At 33.8% G+C, this 23,248-nt stretch overlaps 3 protein-coding genes across 3 annotated transcripts; 2 read left to right on the forward strand and 1 right to left on the reverse strand.

Moving 5' to 3' along the window:
- Nucleotides 1-8: 8 nt before the first annotated feature.
- On the reverse strand, nucleotides 9-4,203 carry LOC102597017 (pentatricopeptide repeat-containing protein At5g09450, mitochondrial-like). The gene is made up of 2 exons (XM_006357425.2): nucleotides 3,819-4,203; nucleotides 9-174 (listed from the first exon to the last, which is right to left on the reverse strand). The coding sequence occupies exons 1-2, from the start codon at nucleotides 4,131-4,133 to the stop codon at nucleotides 31-33; spliced, it is 459 nt and encodes a 152-aa protein (XP_006357487.1). The 5' UTR covers nucleotides 4,134-4,203; the 3' UTR covers nucleotides 9-30.
- Nucleotides 4,204-5,507: 1,304 nt separating this feature from the next.
- Nucleotides 5,508-8,273, forward strand: LOC102591594 (probable leucine-rich repeat receptor-like protein kinase At1g35710). The gene has a single exon (XM_006357493.2). It carries the CDS (start codon nucleotides 5,508-5,510, stop codon nucleotides 8,271-8,273), a length of 2,766 nt encoding a protein of 921 aa, XP_006357555.1.
- A 3,268-nt stretch (nucleotides 8,274-11,541) lies between these two features.
- On the forward strand, nucleotides 11,542-13,151 carry LOC102597343 (uncharacterized). Its single transcript, XM_006357426.2, has 3 exons — nucleotides 11,542-12,365; nucleotides 12,463-12,654; nucleotides 12,727-13,151. The coding sequence occupies exons 1-3, from the start codon at nucleotides 11,718-11,720 to the stop codon at nucleotides 12,901-12,903; spliced, it is 1,017 nt and encodes a 338-aa protein (XP_006357488.1). The 5' UTR covers nucleotides 11,542-11,717; the 3' UTR covers nucleotides 12,904-13,151.
- The last annotated feature ends 10,097 nt before the right edge of the window (nucleotides 13,152-23,248 follow it).

Raw genomic sequence — 23,248 nt, forward strand, 5'->3', positions numbered from 1 at the left:
ATAGCAATTCAAGAGAGCGCCATATACCTGTTAGGTTCTTGAATCATCTGGAATGCTAGTATAATACGTCTCTGCGGCTTCCAGACCATGGGCTTTTGATACTAAATCCAGTTCGACCGCTAAATCTCTAGGCGATATATCAAAATCCTTGGACTTCTTAATCCACTCAAAAATCTGTGATTGTATAAGAAGAGGAAATTGCTATTTTGTAAACTGAACCAATACACAAGTGAGGAAAAGAAAAGTTTACGCAACCTGTGTAACAAACCCGAATTGCTCACTATGTTGATAAGAGAACTAAAACACGATTACAACTTTAGAATCGTAATTGCAATACCCAAACTACTGAATTACGATGGAAATATGGAAATAACAAGTAACTAAGGATAGAGATAAGAATGGGGATGAGAAACTTAGACTCTAGAAGAAGAAGAGAGGACAATCATTTTTTTTCAATGTACGCATAACCCTTCTTTCAAACTCATTCTCCCTTTTAACCAAATGCTAATTGGGCATGGATCCCAAATAAAACACTCCAACATTTAACTTGGCCCAATCTCATTCACCACTTCTAACTCATAGGCCTTTTATAGAGCTAGCTTCGTTCACAACAACCTGGTCTTTTTTCTCTGGTTTCACAAAGGCTAGTATCTTAAACAAAAATAGGACTGATTAATACGGACTTCATGATGCGGGCGAATTTAGGGATTGCTCTTGTTAAATCAACATTAAACTGATACAGTTGAAATATTTGTAGAACATGCAAGTTTACAAGGTACCTGTTACAAAGTCAAGTTGTACAGAGGAGTTAATCAGAAATAGTGTTAGCAAAGGCACACTTAAGCCCTGAAGCAAGGCTTGAAACATTTTGAGCGCTTCGCCTCGCTTAATGTGCTTCAGTGTTGTCATCAAGGCTCCAAGACAAACTTATCCTTACAAATGAGTGTTTCCTGAAGAGGCGACACTAAGCAATTGATGTTTCACTAAACAATTCATGCTTATTATTATTAGTCTTGGACTTAACATGCAGATCTGTTTTTTTTCCTCCATTGCACCTTTTTACATTAAAGCCCATATTTTGTTTGAGCTTTTACTGCAAGGCTCAAAACATATGGAGGATATAATGTATAGTTTCAAGATCCACTTCCAGACCTGGTTGACTAATCAAATTAAGTTCTTGTTTTCTGGGAAGACGAATATAGAGAAAAGGCAGGGAAAGAGAGGACTATTTTAGGAATGACTTAGAATATTTTAAAGTCCCAAATCAGACAAGTCCAGCAACTCTACAAAAGCTAATCACTCTTCTTATCTTAAATTTTCGAATTGATTAAAATGTGTTTGTATTTATTCGAACAAAGAAAATATTTGCAATATATGTTTTTAATGGTTAGTTTTTTTTTATATTTTCTTATAGTAGTAACACATTTTACTAACAAACTTAGGCACACATATTTTACCCTTTATCTCTATGGCATGTCGATAACTTGTATGGGATAATCTTATCGAGGTTTCAATGCAATATGCCCATAAACAAAAACAAAAACAAAAAGTATCCCAACACAAATGTGTAATTGAATTAACCAAAACCAATTCATATTTGGTAAGTTTTAGTAAGTGTGGTAGTTGGGGTAAGGTATAGTCATGCATTCTCAAGTGGGTAACTTTGTAACTATAATTGAAATCCTACTATGTTTTGAAGAACATAGAAATTAAATAGAAAGACTTTTTCTATTGAAGGTAACATGTTTGGAAAGATATAATAATGTGGGCAGAGAACACAAAAATTCAGAAGTAAACCCGATAAGTGGTATAAAGGGACAGATTTTCTTTTTCATTCGACTTAACACAAGTCAACTATTTTTAGTACACTCAGGTCAGCACCATAAAATTTCTGGAAAAAAAGTACATCTGCTGGTTCCCTAAGTTGCGCGGACTCTTCACTTTGATGCCGCACCCGTGTCGGATTCTCCGAGAATACACTATTTTGGCGAATCCAACACGCACCCCTTGACATTTTTGAAGAGTCTGAGCAACATAGCTGGTTCCTACTCTTAAGACAAATAACTATGAAGATCGAGCAAGTCACTTTGTTTCATGTCAAGAATATATTAGTGCAGAATTGCTTTGAATACAAGAGAAGCAAATGATTGTTATGGGGACACCAACTGTTGAAACTAAACTAGTTAAACATATAAGGAGAAGTGTGAAATCCAGATTACCTAATTCACCAAAAGATACAATATTTCAGCAATGGACAAAAATGAACCGGCATAGAATGGATGGATACTGAGGTTTAACATAACTGGTTGTCTGATTCCAACTGATTTTGGAGTGACATATAATTTCTTGATTGACTGATAGATAGTTCTTCGGCTAAAGTGCTTCTTAGAGTTAGAGAAATAGAAAACTCTACTCTTAGGCGTTAGTCTTAACATCCTCGCTGTAGTAAATTTATTAGCAAATTACATGTGAAAGCAACACTCTCTACCACCCACCGACCACTCTTGAATTTATATCCTCAAAGAGAAGGACAAAAAGGAGTCCTACAATTCTAGGCATTCACCTAAAGAAAGGTAATAAAAGAGAACATCTTTAAATCACTTTAGTCATAGTTACAAACAATCACATCCAATTAATGTCCAAATAGAGTAACATCAACAAACTAATGGTTAAGCAAATTGTTGTTGTACAATAAACTCCACCTAAGTAAGATCCATTTTAAAGCATCTTTAGTCTTAAGCCTGGTATTAAGGAGAAAGGTTGACAAACAACATGATAATAGTCAAACTATCATGAAATCTAAGGATTGTTGGATATTTGGGATTGCAGCTATGATAAATATTGCAGTCCAACAAAGAGCGGGGGTTAACCAGAACATTTCACTGGTAATGCTGAATTGTAAATAAGGATGGTTCGGTCCCTATACCGTCCCTCCCATTACCATAATAGACCATGAGATTATTCTTAGCCTCTTTTGTGCTGAAGAGGCTGAAACAATACTTTGCCTCTTAAAATAATGAGGAATTTGTACATGAACCTGAAACAATACTTAGCCTCTTCGAATTCCTAAAAGATTAAAAGGGATTCCCTAATGGATGTGTGGGCATACTAGAAAAGATAAGGTGGGAGTGGCCTCTGTGGAGGACAAGATACAGGAGGCGAGACTGAGATGTTCTGGACAGGTGAAGAGGAGATACATGGATGTCCCAGTGTGGAAGTATGAGAGGTTGACTATGGATGGTTTCAGGAGAGGTAGCGGTAGACCAAAAAAGCTTATGGAGATGTGATTAGACAAAACATGGTGCAACTTCAACTTATGGATGATATGGATAAGGGTAGAAGGTTAGTAGATTGTTGAGCGTTATCTCTCTTATCCGTCCATAATAGTAGTCATAGTATTACACTTGCAGTTTCTTGTTTCTTCGACTTCTGTTATTATTTATCATTCCTTGTACTATGATTATCGTATTATTCCATTGTAGTTACTGTTCCTACTTTCAGATTGCCTTATCTTGCCTTATTTAGTATTTTGCCTTGTTTTCTTCATTCCTATTATTTTCTTAAGCTGAGAGTCTATCAGAAACCGTCTCTCTGGGTTGAGGTAAGGTCAACTTACACACTAAGCCACTTATGGGATTACAATAACCTTTTCTAAAAAATGAGATTATTCTCCATTTCCCTATTAACATTCTCCTTCAATACCAGAACAACAGACCAAATTAATGAAGTTCAAATCAATTAATATAATTTTTGCAAATCAACCATGGACATTATCTAAAGGAAATAATCAAAATTGCAGAAGTAAAAAAGAAAGAGACCTGAAGGGCATGATTGTATCGACGGTAAGACCTAAATTGTTTGACGATAATCAGTAGGTCTTCATACATAATGGGATTTTGTTCAGTAACCCATTTGTCCAGTACTGATATGACGGACTCCTTAGAGCGATTCAAATAGAGTAGCCTATTGTACAGAGCATCCTTTGGAGACGAGGTTAAGGGGTTAGAACCTTGTTCATCTTTATTAGTCAAATCTAAGGAGGCTATGGTTTCAGCTATTGTAGAATATGAAGAAGAAACCCTAAGAAAACAAGTACTGAATTTCCACCATGATTGTTGAACAAGTTTCACCATTCTTACCAGAAATGCAGAGTATGTCTCACTCCTTCACACACTTCATTCACTCTTGTAAGTTGTAACCCTTCTGCCAATAAAAATTGTTCATTTTTTTAAAAAAAAATTTAATTGAAAATGAGTTAAATTTCAGACTCTAATAACCTTTTTTATTTATTTCGTCGGATTTTATTTTTAAGAAATTTATTTTCTTAGAGAATGTTTTTCAAAATATTTTGATCAACAGAACAAAAAAATATTTTTTCAATTAAATATTTACAACTTACAAGGTATCTTCTTTTAATCAACTCACCTTGTTTTCTTATTTCATAACCCAAAAATTTTCATATGAAGTTTTTAACATCTTGTATTTGTCTTTTTTCACTTTTGATTACTGTAATTTCTTCAAGTTTGGTTAGTTTGAAATGAAAAAAATTCCGCATGGAAGCTTCAGTCACTGTTGGCTGTCAATTTTGCCGTGCAAATTTTAGTTGCAACTTTTTGACTGACAATAAATCGGATATATTTTGTTCTACATTCGTTAACTAACAACACGTACCTGAGGAAAATTGACAAAGAAGAGTGTCCATTTCCTTAAAACCTTCCTAGTTTAATAATCCGATTTGACACGCTCCTTATTATATTAAACTTTTAAGGGAAAATGCATAAGTATTCCCAACGTAATTTGTTCGAAATTTCAGAAATACACTTATACTATATTAAGGTCCTATATTACCTTCCGAACTTATTTTATAAATAATTTTCTACCTCTTTTCGGCCTACGTGACACTATCTTCTGGGCCCAGAGCGTATTGACAATTTTTTCAAGCTATCTGGTTGATAGTGTCACGTAGGTCGAAAAGGGGTAGAAAATTATTTATAAAATAAGTTTGGGGGTAATAGGACCTTAGTATAGTATAAGTGTGTCTCTGGGATTTCGGGCATAGGTTGGGGTGGTACTTATGTATTTTCCCAACTTTTAATATATATATTGAATTAAGAATTTCGTTAAAAAAAGGAATCTCTGTTCTTTTTTTTTTTTTGCATCTCTTCAATTCCATACATTCTACATATCTTTAGTTTAAAATTCAAAAGTTCTCTTACTTTCTTAGACTCCGTGGCAAATCAAAATCAGACAAATGAAAGTTGAAACGAGAGTATAGTGAAAAACGTGCCAATTAAGAAGACTTTAACTAATTCATGTCCCAAGCAGTCATCTAATCATGGCCAAATAATAGATAGAATATTTTAGTCTATGCTCTTTCTGTCTATATTCACACGTTAGTTGTTACAGATGATAAAATAATTCTATAAATCATAGCAGCAGATATGCAGTTGTTAGACTTTCAGATTTTTCATTTGATCTTTGTCTGTACTTTGATCAATATTCTGAAGATGAGTGTATCTAAAAAATTCATTCAACAGCTTATTCTGTTTGACATATTCATCGCGCTGTCAGTTACCTGTGGTGTTGTGTTCAGCTCAGGAGTTGGTGATGGGAATATCAAGTGCCTTCAAACGGAATTAGAAGCTCTTCTCAGTTTCAAACGGGAGTTGTTAGATGTCCGTGGACGTCTTTCTTCGTGGGGAAATGAAGGATTTAATCAAGATTGTTGCACATGGAGAGGTGTCCAGTGTGACAATCAAACCAGTAATGTCATTAGACTCGATCTTCGTGGTCCTTCTGGCCTCAATGCATCCGTTGCCACTGAGCCATTGATAGGTAAGATAAGTCCTGCCTTACAAGTATTGATGCAATTAAAGTATTTGGATCTTAGTTACAATCGAATTTCAGGAGGTATACCGGACTTTCTTGGTTCTCTGAGTAAGTTGGAATACCTCAACTTATCTTGTGTTGGTGATGATTTTACGACAGTTCCTAATCTTGGCGATCTTTCTAGCTTAAACACCCTTGATTTGAGCTATAATGATTTCCTATCTGTGAATAACCTTGAATGGATTTCGCGTCTTTATCAATTGAGATACCTTGCTCTACGTTATGTTAATAATCTGAATAGTTGTGTATATACCTGGCTGTTTAAGTTAAGCAATCTGACTCACCTTGATCTCTCTGGTAATACTTTATATGGTCAAATTCCTGATGCTTTTTGGAGTATGAAATCCTTAAAACACCTTGATCTGTCTCGGAATGCGCTTGGAGGTGGCTTCCCTAGATGTCTTGGTAACAGTAGTAATTTGAAGTTATTGCGACTGTCTTCCAACAATCTAGACGGGCAGCTACCTGAGATAATGAATAACTTGTCATGCGTGTCACATTCTCTCGAGTACCTGAACTTAGAAGAGAATCACATTGGTGGTTCACTGACTGATGTTGTAGCTAAGTTTGCATCTTTGAGAGAGCTGAGGCTCGGACGTAATAAGTTGAATGAATCCATCCCGGGAGCTGTTGGAAAACTTTTAAGTATTGTTCTTTTGGATTTATCTTGGAACAGAATCACGGGATCAGTCCCTGATCTTTTTCTGTTATCGTCGTTGAGGGAATTATATCTTTCTCATAATCAGTTAACTGGTGTAACGGAGAGTATTGGATGTCTTTCCAAACTTGAGAAGTTGTACCTTGACTTCAATCAGCTTGAAGGCACAATATCTGAAGCTCATTTGTTCAAGCTCTTGAAATTACGTGAGCTGGACCTCTCTTATAACACTCAACTACATATTCGAGTCAGTTCAGATTGGATCCCGCCTTTTCAGCTGGATCTCATTCGTTTTACCCACTGCAAATTGGGTCCTCAATTCCCAAACTGGCTGCGGAATCAGAACAACATTTCCGAGCTTGATTTCTCAGCTTCTGGAATTTCGGGTGACGTTCCTAGTTGGTTCTGGGAGCAGTTGCCTGGATTGACCTTCTTAAACCTTTCTTACAATGATATAGGAGGAAATGTACCATATCTCTCAAAGAAGATGACTGATCTTCTTTGCATAGATTTGGCTACAAACAAATTCACCGGTCCAGTACCACGATTTCCTACCAGTGTTATAACAGTTGATCTCTCCAACAACATGTTTTCCGGTACCATCTCCTTCATTTGTGACAATTTTGATTATTTGGGATATCTTGACCTCTCAGACAACAGGTTGTCCGGAGAGCTTCCTCACTGCTGGACGCTTAGAAGTATCGTGCATCTTAACTTAGGGACTAATAACTTCTTCGGGGAGATACCTGATTCGATAGGCTCATTGCAGACGATGGGAATGCTGCACCTTCAAAACAATCATTTAACAGGAGAACTACCTCAGTCCCTGGCAAATTGCAAAAAGTTGAGGGTTATAGATGTTCGGTCTAATAACTTGTCTGGTGAAATTCCAGCATGGATTGGGAATAACATATCTGATATCATTATTGTTATCTTAAAATCCAACAGGTTTAGTGGAAGCATACCTTCAACCATATGCCAGCTAAAAGAACTTCAAATCTTGGACTTATCTGAAAATAAGATATCCGGGATCATACCAAAATGTATCAACAACCTCACTGCAATGACGGAAGAAGAGAGCACAATGCACCAAATCAAGAGTTGGTATTTTCAGGTCGATGATCAAGGTGATGTCAAAATAAATGCCTCATACGATGAAACTGCAGTTTTGATGTGGAAGGGACGACAATTTGAATACAGCAGCATACTTGGTATGGTAAAGAGCATCGATCTTTCAAGCAACAACATGGTGGGAGAAATCCCGGTTGAAATTACATCTCTTGTAGGTTTGCACGGTTTGAACCTGTCGAGAAACAACTTAACCAGCAGCATCCCTCTGAGAATTGGTCAAATGAGGGAACTAAATTTCCTTGACTTAAGCACAAATGATCTTACAGGGGAAATTCCTGCTAGCCTTTCACAGTTAAGTCACCTGGGAGTTTTGAACTTGTCTTACAACAACTTGTCTGGTCGAATCCCTTTAGGCGAACACTTACTGACTTTCAACAACAGATCTTACATTGGAAATCATGGACTTTGCGGCCGTCCACTAACAGAAGCTTGCTCTCTGGAGGAACTGCCTCCAGACTCAACGTTGAGTGATGAGGACGAGTTTATAACTCCAGAGTTTTATATTAGTATGGGAATCAGCTTTATTTCTTCATTTTTGGGAGTCTCAGCTCTGATGTTGAATAGAAGGTGGACTTATGGTCTACTCAGATACTAGGAAATCAATAATGTAACATCACACAGTTAAATGTAGGTTTACTTAAATACCATGATAAGGAGCTATGTAATCTTGAGTTCTTGAAACTTTGCACTTGCCTGAATTTTTATTCCATGTGCATTGTACACCACACGAATCAGCTGATCCTCGGATATTTATACTGTACAAGTTGTTTTATCTAACCTTTATAAACTGTCATTATATAAATCGTTTAATACAATAGGTGACTGTCGTTTCCTCTAGCAAAACCATTCATTTTAAGGAGCTCCATAGAAGAGCAAACCTCATCCTCTGCCTCCCATTGTTGGAAGAGAGTAATGCAATAGTATGTAATATTCGAAAGAATTTGATAATGAATGATAGGATCATGTTGTCCACAATGTACTTTTTCCACTAATATTTCATATGGAGAGCTTATTTTGTTATGGAGAAATTAAATTTAAATCTTGGTAATCATAGAGTTACCGTTGTTTGTTGGTGGGAGGTAGCAGATATCCTGTGGAATTAGTTGAAACACAAACAACGGTTGAAAAATTCAACTGTAGGCATGGAACTCTATTTACTCTATTATCCAACACCACAATTATCCAACAAATATTTACAACTTGGTAATGCCTACAGTATAGGATGGAACTCAATCTTGATAGCTTGCTACTACATAATAGGAGGAAAGTTGAAAAATTCTAAGTTATGTTGATTGTGTGATTGTTTATAATGTGCTTGATCTTACTTGACTGTTTCCAAAGACAGTATGTCACACTAAGCAAATTCTTATCAACAATTGAAACAACAACTGTAGAGTATAAATTATTTATCAGCCAACAATGCTAATTAATCTAGAATTAGAGCATGAATTCCAATAAAAAAGGATTCTTAATATATCCTTAAGATGTAATTTACTCATTCCGCGTTGCCAAGTGATTGGTGAAGCAATTATTAATGTAAGAGAAGGTAAGATAGATGTTTGGTAGAATGTATTAGGAAAAATAATGCATGCATTAGTTTTGTGTATTCGTAGTAACTTGTTTGATACATTTTTTAATTCTATGTATTACAAATGCTTGCATTAATTATACACTTCATTGTGTATTGAAGTGTGTATTACTAATGCATGGAGATCCATGGTTAGAGTAATGCAAAGGGTTTTAGTGTATGCATTAACATTGTTAAAGACCTCATTGCCTCTCAAAACTTTTTTATATCTTTTACTTCATATTCGTGTAGGGTATCTTTGTAAATGCATATTGTTTTAAAAAATTATGCAATGAATGTTATTTTTATTACACCAAATCAAGTAAGACATAAAAAATAAGCTCTGCATAATGCATAATCAATGCAAACATAAATAACACAAACATAACTAATACACTATTAATTACTCTATTAATTACCATTATTCTAGATCTTACACACCCTACTAATACACTCTATTTAGTAATAGTTTGATACATTATAAATATTTGTGAGTGATCAAGAGAGTGATTAAAAAAATAAGGGGTCATTTAATTGAGAACAAATTATTTTAAGATTAATTATCTTAAAATAATGTATATGAGATAACTTATCTCCTCAAACATCAAATCCTCCTCGAAGATTACCACCAATTAATTTTCCTCATCCAGTACTTCTCAATTTATGTTCAGTCCACGTTATCACTTGCTCATGCTTTTACAATACCTTAAGCTCGAGACACTGAGTCTGTCTCAAAAAAATCACTTATAGCTTGTTTGAAATCACCCGATAATTGAATTTAATGTAATTGGATGTTATTACATTATTTGATATATTTAATTAGTTATGCAATTACTTAATCAGTATGTAATTGAAAGTAATTGGCGGGATAATAATACTCTCCAATTTTGATAGAGGGTTGTGAATGGTTGATATAGGCATAATTGTAAGATGAATACTTTTTAAATTTCTTTTTATCTCTATTTTTGTTTTCTGTTTTAATTTTATTTATTTTTTCTATTTTTTTTATTTTATTATTATTCTAAAAATATATTTTTTATTATTATATTTCATTCCTTCTCCTTCTCATTCTATATTTTTACTTCCTGTGATTTAATGTGATTTTTCGTATTATCTATTTTATTTATTTGTTCTATGTTTATTTTATTTCATTAACATAATTTTATTAATATTCTAATTTTTAAATTGAAGTAGAATGATTATTGTTGAATAAGGTTATATATTTACGTTTTTCTTTTCTTTTAGATTATATTTATGTATGTTATGCTGAAATTTGACATAAGAGTATTATGTTAAATTTTTTATTTAGAATTTAAAACTTTTGTTATATTTTTCAATTTCATTTGTTTTAGTAGTATTAACTTGATATTTCTTATTGTAGGTGAGTTATTTTTTTAGTTAGACTTAATAGATTGTTTTTTTGTCAAATATTTTCAGACATTATATTTATAGATTAATTTTTTTTTCAGACATGTATTTTATGATGCATATAGAAATCTTGTACTTTTAGTTTTTATTATTAATTTAATTAAAATATACTAATTTTAAAAATACAAATTATTTTTTATAATATTAGTTAACAACACATGTGTGTTAATTAAGATATTTTCAAAAGATAATATATATTTTAAAAATTTAATTGAATATCATTTGTAAAATCTCTTATCTGACAATATAACCTTATAATTATATTTGTGCAACCAAATAATACATTTATAATTACACCGTAATTACTGGTTCCTAGCAATTATCGATACAAATCCCAATTACTAGATAGCTTCCAAATAGACCCCGAGTTGAGACAATTTTCAGTTTCACCTGGACCCATACGTGGCAACATCAATGATGTCCATCATGAAAGAGCAAGATGCAATCACAGCCTTTGATAGAAACAATCACAGTTATATCGTGTACCAATAGAAATACGACAACTGTATAGTAATTTCTTTTTACACTTATTTAATATCACCAAATGTACATAATTTTAGATATTATCCTCTCTTTCTTTTTTTTCGTTTCTTCCCAATTTTAAATAAGAAAAAAAAAGGATTTTTGCACTTATTGCCCTTCAAACAGATTGATGCTTAATTTTACTCCTATTTTTTTTATTTATTAATGAAATAATTAATTAATTCTGTCTGATTAGTTGGATCCCACCAGATGTAATTAACAGTAATATGACACCGTTTTATATAACTTAGCCCTTTATATATACCTTTTAAATCAACTCAACTTAACACTTCATTTTTCTCTTTTTGATTTGCTCTGTTCATATTTTTTCCCATTTTATCAGAAAAATAATAGAATGGAATGGCTTAGGCAAATTTCGTTTTGGTTACTGTTGCAACTGATTCTTTTAATAAGTCTCCACATCATATTCTTTTTGTTGCTCTCGATTTTATTTCTTCTCTTTAAACTCAAGTTTCTTCCTCTCCAAGTTTCTTCATCAAATCCTTTTTCTAAAATTCTCCCATGGAAACAGAGGATTCTCTTAGGGATCAACTGCGTCAGCTTAAGGAGTCTGGAGCATGTTATGTCCAACTGAGGAGAAGTGATCAAGGATTGCTATCCTGGAGGTGCCTGCCCTGCATTGAAACTTTTACAAATGTTACCGATTTCGAACATCATTTGAATTCTGATGTCCATATAAATCTTCAAAATTTTGCTTGTAATACCCTTCTAAAAGCAAACAGATGGCCATTTTATGATAGCTTGATATTTGGGTTAGGAATTTCTAATGACCTTGAGGTTAAGAATGTGCTGTGCTATGGAGATATGGGAGATATGAAGCTGGATTTCATTGGTAAATCTCTAATTTTTAGGAAGTTAAGTGAAGATGAAAGTGGTATTCATAAGATGTGGGCTGAATGGAGGGATAAATCCTATCCAACTATGCAGGATGTTCCCCTGCATGACTTTTCACTTGTCAATTTCAAATGTAATTTGACTCTTGGAATGCCAGCATCAACTTTTAAGGAACTGCAACAGATATCTCTATATGATCTGTATCATCGGAGTTGTAAGTTGTGTGATTGTCCTATTCCTCCAGGTTGTGATGTTTCTACCATCCTCAACAATGGATCATCTATGCTATCTTGTAGTTATCATAATACTAAAGGGGTAATTTTCTATTTGGAGTATTTATTTTTTAAACATGAAACAGTCTATGATTTGATTTGATTGTTTGTGGATTATTAATAAGTTTCTTTTTGTTTAGATGTATCACCTTTTTCATACCTCCTGTCTTCTTAATTGGATGTTGATGATGGAAGAGTTGTCTCAAGGTGGACCAATAATTCAACAACGACGAAAACAAAAAATCAGCCCTAAACATCTAGCCAAGTTTCAGGACTATCGTTTTTGTCCCGAGTGTTGCTGCACGGATGACGATGAGAACTTTGTTCTATGGGTATGTTTGTTAAATTGAATTTTGAAGTTGCCGATTAAGATTTTGTTTTAACATATATTCTCTTTATTACAGGTTTTCCGTCTCAGAGATTTAATTGTTGAAGGTCGCATGAAGTGGAGGACTTGTTATGAGCATCTGGAGAATAGCTCTATTGGACTGAGTTTCCGTTCGGCTGGCCATCAATCACATGCTACAGCACAGGGGAATGCTCCAGTGAAACTATTGAGGATTTATCAAGGTTATGCATAAGCCACTGGGAAATCCGTTCGGCTGGCCATCAATCACATATCTGCTCTCTTTTTTTTTCAATCTTGCTGCTGTCTAGGTGATAATCACCTCTGTTTATACAACTCTGTATTTTTGTTGTGTTCATCATTCTCATCCTTAATGTCTATATGTTCATTATGTTTCTGTTCATCTTTTATTGTTGTTGATTCTGGTTCAACTCGTTTTTAACAATCTGTTCACTGTCTGTATTTATATTAGATTTGTGTGTAGACTCCTGTATTCCACTTTCTTCAGTCTTATTCTATGATATTTATGTGTTATGCTCTTGATTTACTCCTGTTCTTGTTATTTCTCCATTGCTAATCTGTTATCAGTTGTCTCCTCTAGCTATCCAGGATCATCAGCTTGTTTATCCTCTAGGGACCTATCATCCATCATGTGGCTATTTTATCTATATTCTTTTCCTTCTTCTGAAGTCCCCATTATGCTTTTTTATTTCTTGATTTGCATCAGCACTCTGCTCTTTGTTTCCCTTCTTTTTGTTCCCAGTTTGTTTGCCCTTATTGTTGTTGGTTGTTTAGTCAGTAACTCTTGGCTCAGTCTTGCTCTTTACCAAGTGATGCCTCAACCTGTTATTTTGTTGTTTCAATAATCTTTATACTTTGTTCTTGTTCCTCTTGGTTGTTGTTATGCCTTTCAGATAGCTCCTATTCCTTCCAGTTTACCAAACTTGTTCTTGTTTTCTGCCTTTTCTTCTTTTCCATGGTTATTATTTTTTTCTATTTTGTATCAACTGCCATTACTTTGCTAAGTTATTATCCCTCCAGTTCTGCCAATTTTCTTCATGGTTTGTTGGTGGTTGTTTTGGTTCCTCAACCTGGTTTCCTTTACCTTTATCTTCTTGGGATGTATTAATTAAGTTGTTGCACACCTGCATTAGCCTTGTTTTTATTCTCCTTGTTTGGTCTAAATTCTGGGTGAATTTTTCAACACCCTATAGTCTACAATGTGTTCAATATTATGGCAAGTAATCAATCACATTGAGTCTGTTGCCATTTTGATGTTTTCTTCATCAGGACAATTAATTTGAATTCTTTTTGTAGTTCTTTTAGCGAATCAACTTTCACTTTCACCCTTGCTTAACTTGCTTAGTTTGATTATTAGTAGCTTAACTACGACCAGTGGTTCTCCATTGAGAACATGGTTCCTTTCAAACAAAATTGGTTGGGAATGACATCCATGCTATTGTAATTGTGGTTTCAGAATCTTATAGGAAAATACCTATTTCGAATGTGTAACTTGACATTAATGCATGCAACATAGTCTTCTAGTAAAGATAATCTAACCAAGACATGTCGATCTACAATCTATTGTATGAGAATTTTGCCATTACTGCATTTTGTAAATTTTGCCTTTTTACACAATCGCTCAAATTCTTTGCATTTATTTTGTAAGAATATTGAATCACCACCTCAGGAGATCTGCAAATGCACCTGTGTATTTAAATTGATCTTAATTCGAAAAAAGAAAATGTAATTCAAGAAGAAAATTATGCAGCTTTCGTTTTGGACTATGGTCCCAAAACTAATTTACATGATTAAGTTCCAACTTTAAAAACATTTTGTTGGTTATTTTGACATTTTAATACTAATAAAGTGCATCATTTGCATTGTTAGTGTGTTCGTTAGTTATGGGCAGTTTCCTCTTGCTTTTAAGTGACAAGTGTGGCTATTGTTTTAAGTGATATGTGTGGTTGTACAATCCTCATTTCTGAGGTTGCTGTGAACGTTGGATTTTTAGACGTTGAGCAACTCTTCATTTTCAGCACGTTAGTGGCATTAGGTGCCCTCACATTATTTCTCTCATTGTTCTCCATTATACCTTGTAACATATATAACTCCTATGCCATTTATCTTCACTATTTAGTACCCCATTATTTTCCCGTTCATTGCTATGAAGACTTTCTCTACTATAAATTGTGATGGTCTTCATTTGATTCACACAAGAAAAATATAGAGCGTATAAAAGTTTGTCAAAAAGAGAGTTCTTATTAGTTGAAGGGAGGTGTTCTTTTTGTGGAGCTTTGGACTCAACTCTTGTCCAGAGTTTATTGAGTTACTCTTTGTGATTAGGCTGTTGTATCCTGGAGGGGACAAGTCAAGAGGATTACTGCTAGACCGGTGAAAAACATTTGTTACAATGGACTTGAATTTCCTTAAGAAAGTGAGATATCCGCGCCTCAGCCTGGAGAGATTTTTATTTCTTCATTTTATTTTCAATTATAATCTTGTAATTATGTTATTTTGTAATTTTTCACTACACATTTCACAAATGGTTTCTAAAGAGAAAATGCCATAAATAGTTCTTTAATTATAGGAGTAGGTCTAAAATAGTTTCATAACTTTACAATTACCTCATTTAGTCCTTCAGCTATTTAAAAACTTGTCAAATTTGGTCACTTAACTATACATTTATCAATTTTGTTTTCTTATCTATACATTTCTCGAATGTAGTCCTTTAAGTATTTAAAAACTTATCAAGTTTGGTCTCCGTCCATTTTCTTATACAAATAACTTAGATTTATATTATGGAATCCATGCCTTGAGAAATTATATTATTTAGCCATTTTTTCTGTTGTTTCTCTCTCTCCACTATTTTTTCTTCAAATTACTCTTATGCAAAAAATCTTAACCCGATTTAAAATGAAATTCACGAGGAAAAAAAATATAAGTCATAATTTTATTTAATAAAGGATAAAATGAAGCATAGTATTGCTACTAATGACTTGAATATGCTAAATTTTATTATAAAAAGTAAAAAATTATTACTCGTTAAATCCAAAGTTTGTACTCCAACGGCTTAATTGAACGAAATTTGTTTAATTTTTCAGAAATTGAAATTTATAAAATGGTAGATTTGTTAATTTTTTTAGTTTTTTTAAAAAAGAGATCAATTCTCTTATTCTATTCATTTTATTTTTCGTAAAGAAATTTGAGTAAATTAAATAAAATCTACACTGATTAGCATATTCAAGTGCGGATTCAAGTCATTAACAACAATTATATACTTAATTTTATCCTCCATTGAATAAAATTAAGATTTATATCTTCTTTCCTCATTAATTTTATTTTGAATAGTTGAGGTTATTATTCTTTTAATAGTAGTAATTTGAAGAAAATAGGAAGGGGATAGAGAAACAACTTTAAAAATGGGTTAAAAATTTAGTTTCACGTAGAGTTCCGTTAATATAAACCTAAGTTATTTATATTAAAAAAAGAAGAAGACAAAGACTCATTAGAATGATGAACATTTTCCCCTCTTTCAGCATACAATGCCATGGATCATTGAGTTCATTATTAATTCTAAATTCAGTTGTTATACGCTGGCTTTCATCAGCAACTATCATAAAATAAGCCTTGCTCACACTGGGCTTAGAATTCATCATTAAAATTATACTATGAGCATGACTATACATCTCATTTAGTCCCATCAGAAAAGCAAACAATCGCAGGCAGTGTAAGTGATCAACATATGACCTAGATTTATCACAACTACAAATAGGTGGAGGCACCAATGCATCAAATTCATCCCACAAGAGCCGCAATTTGGTAAAGTACCCTGAAACTGTCAAATTACCTTGACTGTGAGTACAAATATCACGATGAAGCTGATAACTTCTGGATCCATCTACTTTGTTAAATCACTTATTCAAATCTCCCTAAACCATAGGTGCATTTGAAGCATACACGATATCACTCAATAGCTCCTCGGATATAGTGTTCAAGAACCATGCTAGCACGAATGCATTGCCTTTCTCCCATTGTTCCTCTAACTCTGGCTTATAATCTGATTTTCAGCATGTTCCAAGCACAAAGCCCAACTTACTTTTTGCCCTAAGATTGATCATCATGGATCTACTCCATATTAAGTTATTCTCAGTCCTTATGAATTGAACTGAAGTCAGTTTACTATCCGGAGTATCCGATGGATGAAAATATAGAGGGTGATCACGATTCTTTTCGATTCCATCAACAGTATCAGCTGAAATTCCAGCTGCGCTTCCTTCTAATGTTGTTTCCACCATCTTCTTCAAGCTCTGATAATGGTGAAAGCTCAAGATCGAAGAACAGTGAATATGAATTGCAGAGATTCAATGCTCTGATACCATATTGAATTTAGTAAAGAGAATCGAATTCGGGAAATTTTGATCATATTCAATTAGCTTAAACACAAAGTTGTGAGATACCTCCCTATATGTACATGCCACTCAAGGAAATAAGTTATGTCCCTTAATTCAAACTAATAAATCGTGTATCTCGACTTTTAAAACTGACGGATATATGTATCTAGCGAGTAATGATATACGTATTCAAAAGTCGAAATATGGCATAGAAAGTACTATTCCAAACTATCGTGAATCCCAGTCATTAAGACCTAAACTAGTAAAATTTATGTAGTTTGCTCTTTTTTTATTCAAAATTAATTTCTCAATATACCAGGTATTTCTTCTCAGTTATAAAGCATAGGAGACTAAAGCTGGCTATTACTCATGAACTAAGGGATGCAAATGGCCAATGGAGGATTGATCCAGGGGAAATAGCAGAGATATTTGTTCATTACTACAAACAACTCTTAGGTGAGAAAACAACTACTAGGCTGAAAGCTAATAATACTGTATTGAAAAATGGAATTGTACTAGACATGGAGCACCAAATGCAACTATTGGAGCCTTTTACTGAGAATGATGTGAAACAATCCATGATAAAGATTGATCAAACAAAAAGCCCTAGGCCTGATGGTTATGGTAGTGGTTTTTATAAAGAAGCAGGGGAGATTGTGGAAAGAGACATTACTGAAGCAGTTTTAGAGTTTTTTCACAATGGGAAGCTTTTGAGGCAAGTGAATGCTACAAATATTGCACTTATTTCCAAGGTAGATTCACCAGAATGGGCCAGCTAGTTTAGACCTATTGCTTGTTGCAATGTATTGTATAAATGCATTTAAAAAATTATCTGTACTAAACTGAAGAAAGTTGTGAGTATTTTAGTAGCAGACAACCAAGCTGCATTTGTGCAAGGGAGGTCTATGAATCATAATATTCTGATATGTCATGATCTGTTAAGGCACTACAATAGAAAGACTACTCCTAGGTGTTTGATGAAAATTGAGCTCAGGAAGGCTAATGATATGGTGAGCTGGGAATTTCTAGAAGAATGAAGCTTTAACAGGATTTGGATTTCCAGAAAGATTTATCAAGTGGATAATGATCTGTGTAACCACTCCAAAGTATACTGTCAAAATCAATGGGGAAGGTCATGGTTATTTTGAAGGAAAGAGAGGACTGGGGCAAAGAGATCCTGTTTCACCTTTATTTTGATCATGGAGTACCTTTCAAGAGTACTCAAAAGCATGTCAAACTTAACAGAGTTCAAGTTTCATCTTATGTGCAAAGCTCCAAGGCTGAATCATCTAATTTTTGCTGACGATCTTTTGCAAAAGAGAGGTAAACTCAGTCACTAGAGTAAAGGAAGCATTAATGCATTTTAGTGCAACCACAGGATTGGTGGCAAACATGGAGAAGTCCAGCATATTTGTAGCAGGAGTGACGGAAGAGGTTAAAAAGTAACTTTTGCAAATAATTGGTTTTACAGAAGGCTCATTTCCCATCAGATATCTGGGACTCCCACTCACATAAAAAAGATGGGGGAAAATGGAGTGTCATCAATTGGTAGAAAAGTTAACACATAGGATTAAAATCACCTATGCTAAACAACTCTCATATGTATGAAGACTTCAAGTGGTACTTGCAGTGTTGTTTTCAATACACAGTTTCTGGGGATCAGTATTTATACTCCCTCAGAGTGTAGTTAAGGAGGTTGATAAGAAGTGTAGAGAGTACCTATGGGGTAATAATGGTGAGAAGAGGAAAGTTTCTTTGGTTTCATGGGACAAAGTATGTTTTCCAAAAGTGCAGGATGGTTTAAACATCAAGGGGTGTGGGAACTGGAATATAGCCTCTGTAGGTAAGCTAGTTTGGCAGATTGTTGTATGTAAGGAGTCCCTATGGGTGAAATGGGTGCATGGTGTATACATCAAAATAGGTAATTTTTGGGATCATAAAGCTCCGGCTGATAGTAGTTGGTATTGGAGAAAACTAAATGCCTTAAAGATCAAAATGCAGCATTGGTATACACAAGGGCAACTCAACCTCACTGCTAATGGAGCATACTCAATAACAAGTGGATATCTTGCATTGTTGGGCCATAGAGAAAAGCTGGCAACCTCAGAACTTATTTGGAACTTTGTATCACTGCCAAGGCAAAGATTTATCATGTGGCTAGCAACACAGAAGAGGCTACTCACTAAAAAAAGGCTGTTGCATATGAATATACAAGTTGCTACTACTGAGTGTTGCCTATGTCAAGAGGCAGTTTTGGAAACGAATAAGCATTTGTTTGTAGAATGTGAATATGTCACAAGGGTGAGGACAACACTCCTAAGCTGGACTAACACCCCCATGCCTGCAACAGATTTGAGTCTTACTTTGGAGATGATCAGAAAGAAGCATTGGAAAAAGTTCAAGAAGGAAGTGATAGCATCCTTGTGGGGGGCCATGGTTTATCATATTTGGAAAGCAAGGAATTGGAAACACTTCAAAGGAACAAGTATTCAACATGCTGATATAGTGGGGAATATTACACGTGAGATTGAAGTAAGGATAGGAATGTACAAAAATACAAAAAGAGCAATTAGATGTAGGAGTTTTTTGGCACAAATTATGTAACTAGTTTGTTTTTTCTTTCTTTTTGAATTGAGGCTACCCTCCATCTTATGGGAAGAAGGGTGGTGCTCATAGTTTGTAAGTGACTTTTTTGTTAACAGAAATATTCACGTTGTTTGCCAAAAAATATACGGAATCATATTTGTGCCTCTCCCACCATAAAATTTTAATTTTTTTTATCTAATCTAATGTAGGATTTTCTGAGGTGTTATATTAGGGTTGAGTTTGATTTGTAAAACAAAGTTAGAGGGTTAAAAAACATACAAAATAAGTAAAATGAAAAGGGGGAAGTGTAATTGGAACAAGGTTTATTAATACATTTATATTTGTTCAAAAATTTTCCATCAAAACTTTCTCATCTTTCTATCGCATGTTCGCTCAACTTTGTTATTAATAGAATCTTTTTTTGTAAAAAAGTCAAAACTCATTTTTATTAAAAAATATCTAAGATTCATATCCTTGACACATAAAAATGCCCTAAAAATATGATTTCTTTTTCATACCTACCCCACAAACGTAAGGAGACAAATATAGAAGTGAGATTTTTGTCAAAACTATTTTGAATAACGATTCAGATGTTATACTAGTTCACCAGTTGCACTTTTGAGTGTGTCCATAGTTAAGAGTATTTCTGGAAGGGCTCTCTCTTTCCCAAAGTGCTATTCAATCCCATTTATGAAAGCGTAATAAATGAACACAACAGAGAAAGTAAAATCGTTACATAATATCACACATTAGCAATTTGAATGATAAATCTAAAAGAAAAGTAGAGCACAAACTAGAACTCGTATGAAAATATAGGGTGAATGATAAAATAGAATTTATTAAATGACAACGGACAATTATAAACAATATAAGAAAAAAATATTAAGATAACGACACACCAAATTGATCTTACACAACCATCCAAACAAGATGTAAAAATAAGGATATATAAACAAAGCAAATATAAAGAGAGAGAGAGGGAAAATAAAGTATATAGAGATGCAAATATTGTGTTTAAACTTGTTGATGAGCTGTTTGCAACAAAATATTAAAGTGACAAAATAAATTACAATTACAAAAAAATATGAAGAAACATAAATATTTTATTAATAAATCAATAGTGTAGGTACAATTCTGTTCCTCCCTTGATTCTTCTCTCTTAAGATTTATCCATGATTCTAGGCCCGTCACTGACATTTTTACCGAACTATGATGATTGATTTTGACCTCCTTATGAATATTTCATAAATTTGTGGAATATTCGAGATGCCTCTTTAAAGGAATATAATAGGCATGAACTAGGGTTTAGGGTTGATTAGCCTCCAAGAATCATAGTTTGAATTGAACTTGTAGAGTTCCAACTCGAATTGAACACGTCTTGTAGAGTCCGCATCAATGCAAATGTGTTTCAATGGAAAGAGAGTTTCAACCCACCTATAAATGTGTTGAATCCAACCCCCATTGATTATTTCACGTCTTGTCCAACTTTTTCTTGAGACATCATAACAACATAATAAATAACTTAATGTATCACATGACTGGTTCACTTTAGCAATGAATATAATATTAATCTTCCCACCATAAGTTTGGGACAAACAATGCTCTATAGGGCACCCCTCCATGGGAAATCCATTAATGACATGCCTCTCCCATCCAATATCTCCCAACATCCACAAATTTATCGTCTCTCCATTAATCATTGTATTATTTTCAACTATTCCCAATTTTCCCTCCATTTCAATTAGGTTAAAATAATGTGGTAAAGCATCTTTCCACAGGGCAATTATTCTAAAACTTTCACCTTTTAGATCAAATGTAATTATATTTTGCTCTTGGGAATTACCACTTGATACATAAATAACTCCCTTAATGCAAACACACTCCTGTCCATAATAAAAACAACAAGGAGCCCTATCGATCTCCTTCCATGATTCGTCTATGCCTAAACTGAATATCCAACACCTTGCGGCGCTTATATCATGTTCATCTCTTTTTACAAAAACAACTTTATAAACCTCATCTTTTGGCTCATAACCAAATAAAAATTGACCATGACCAAGACCATCATATTCATGTTTTATGCAAGGAAGAAATCTTACTTGTCTAGTACTGGGATTGCAAATCACAACAACCTGTCTAACACAACTCCAGAAGCAAAACAAACCATTAACACACTCCACAAAGTAACCTTTCAAATCAATTACATTGGTGAGTCCATCAAAATAATCCTCAATATGAACACGACGATGAGAGGCATTTTGTTCTATAATGTAATAAAAGTTTCTTTTAGCAACAAGGTCCCATTGGCGCACAAGTAATTTGGTTCGAATCCTAGAATGACATTGGTGAATATCCACAAAATATGGTTCACATACAAGAGAATTAAAATATTGGGATATGCATTTGAAACGCATTAACGATTTGACAGGAAGCCATGAAAATATATCAAACAATATTTCTTCAGGAATTGACATGGAATACTCCATGTTAATTAGATGCGGCGGCCTTTCGAATTTATGCCAAACCCTAAAGAGACATGCGATTTTATTATTGCCCTTGGGAAAAAAATATTCTCTATATTGGTTTTCCTCCATTTAAAATAGATTTTCTTATTTAATTTCATTATCTTTTTAAATATTAGAACTTTGAGATCGACTAAAACTGTGTTTATTGAAACATCTCCTTAAATTTTACTTATTATTTACTTGACCTATCATGAGTCTTGCCTTTTCTTCTCTCTCGTTGTTTTCCTTTTTTGACCTGCTTTATAATATTTTACTTGAGCCGAAAGTCTGAAAATAGTTTGTATATACGTACATACTACTATCCATGAAATTCTAATATTGAAAGTGGCGCACACATGACACCACCATTATTGTAAGAATAACAGATCCCTCAATAGAATTGTTGGAGAACTTTCTAGCATTGTTGCGATTCACTTATAAGTATAATAAAATTTAGGAATACTACGTAATTATATATACTTCACTATCATATATACTATAATTACCTATACTTTTAAAACATTACATATCTTATCACTAATTAGGAGTTTCTTACGTATCTTCCACTTAGAAACATGTACTTTTGCTACCAAATACATAAAACTAGGGAGAGAGGCGAGCGAGATTCAGGAGAAAGGCGATTACGATTCATATGTATTCCAAATACATGTGAATCACACTAGATATGATAGAATGTATGCGTTCACACTACTTACGAAACTGGCTTTAGCGGCAATAAAATTGCTGCTCTATCCTTTACCAGCCATTCGCCTTTAGCCGGGGATGAGGGGGTCGGTAAAGCCTTTTGCGGTCATTCTCACAAATGTTGGTAAATGGTATATTATTGCCCCCAAATCCTATTAGTTTTAATGACAATTGTTTGCACCAATAATTTTGGTTGCTAAATCCAATTCATAATAGCTAACTATGTTCATTTAGCATCCATTTTAATAGTCGGTAAATTTAATTAGATTGCCACTAAAAGTCAATAGTTTTAATGACAATTATAATGGCTACAATATCCCTTCTGAAATTGTCTTAATTTGCTCTTTCAGCATCCATTTTAATGACAAGTAAATTTAACTAAATTGCCACA

This window comes from Solanum tuberosum, unplaced genomic scaffold, assembly GCF_000226075.1.
Source record: "Solanum tuberosum cultivar DM 1-3 516 R44 unplaced genomic scaffold, SolTub_3.0 scf00233, whole genome shotgun sequence".
NCBI lineage: Eukaryota > Viridiplantae > Streptophyta > Magnoliopsida > Solanales > Solanaceae > Solanum > Solanum tuberosum.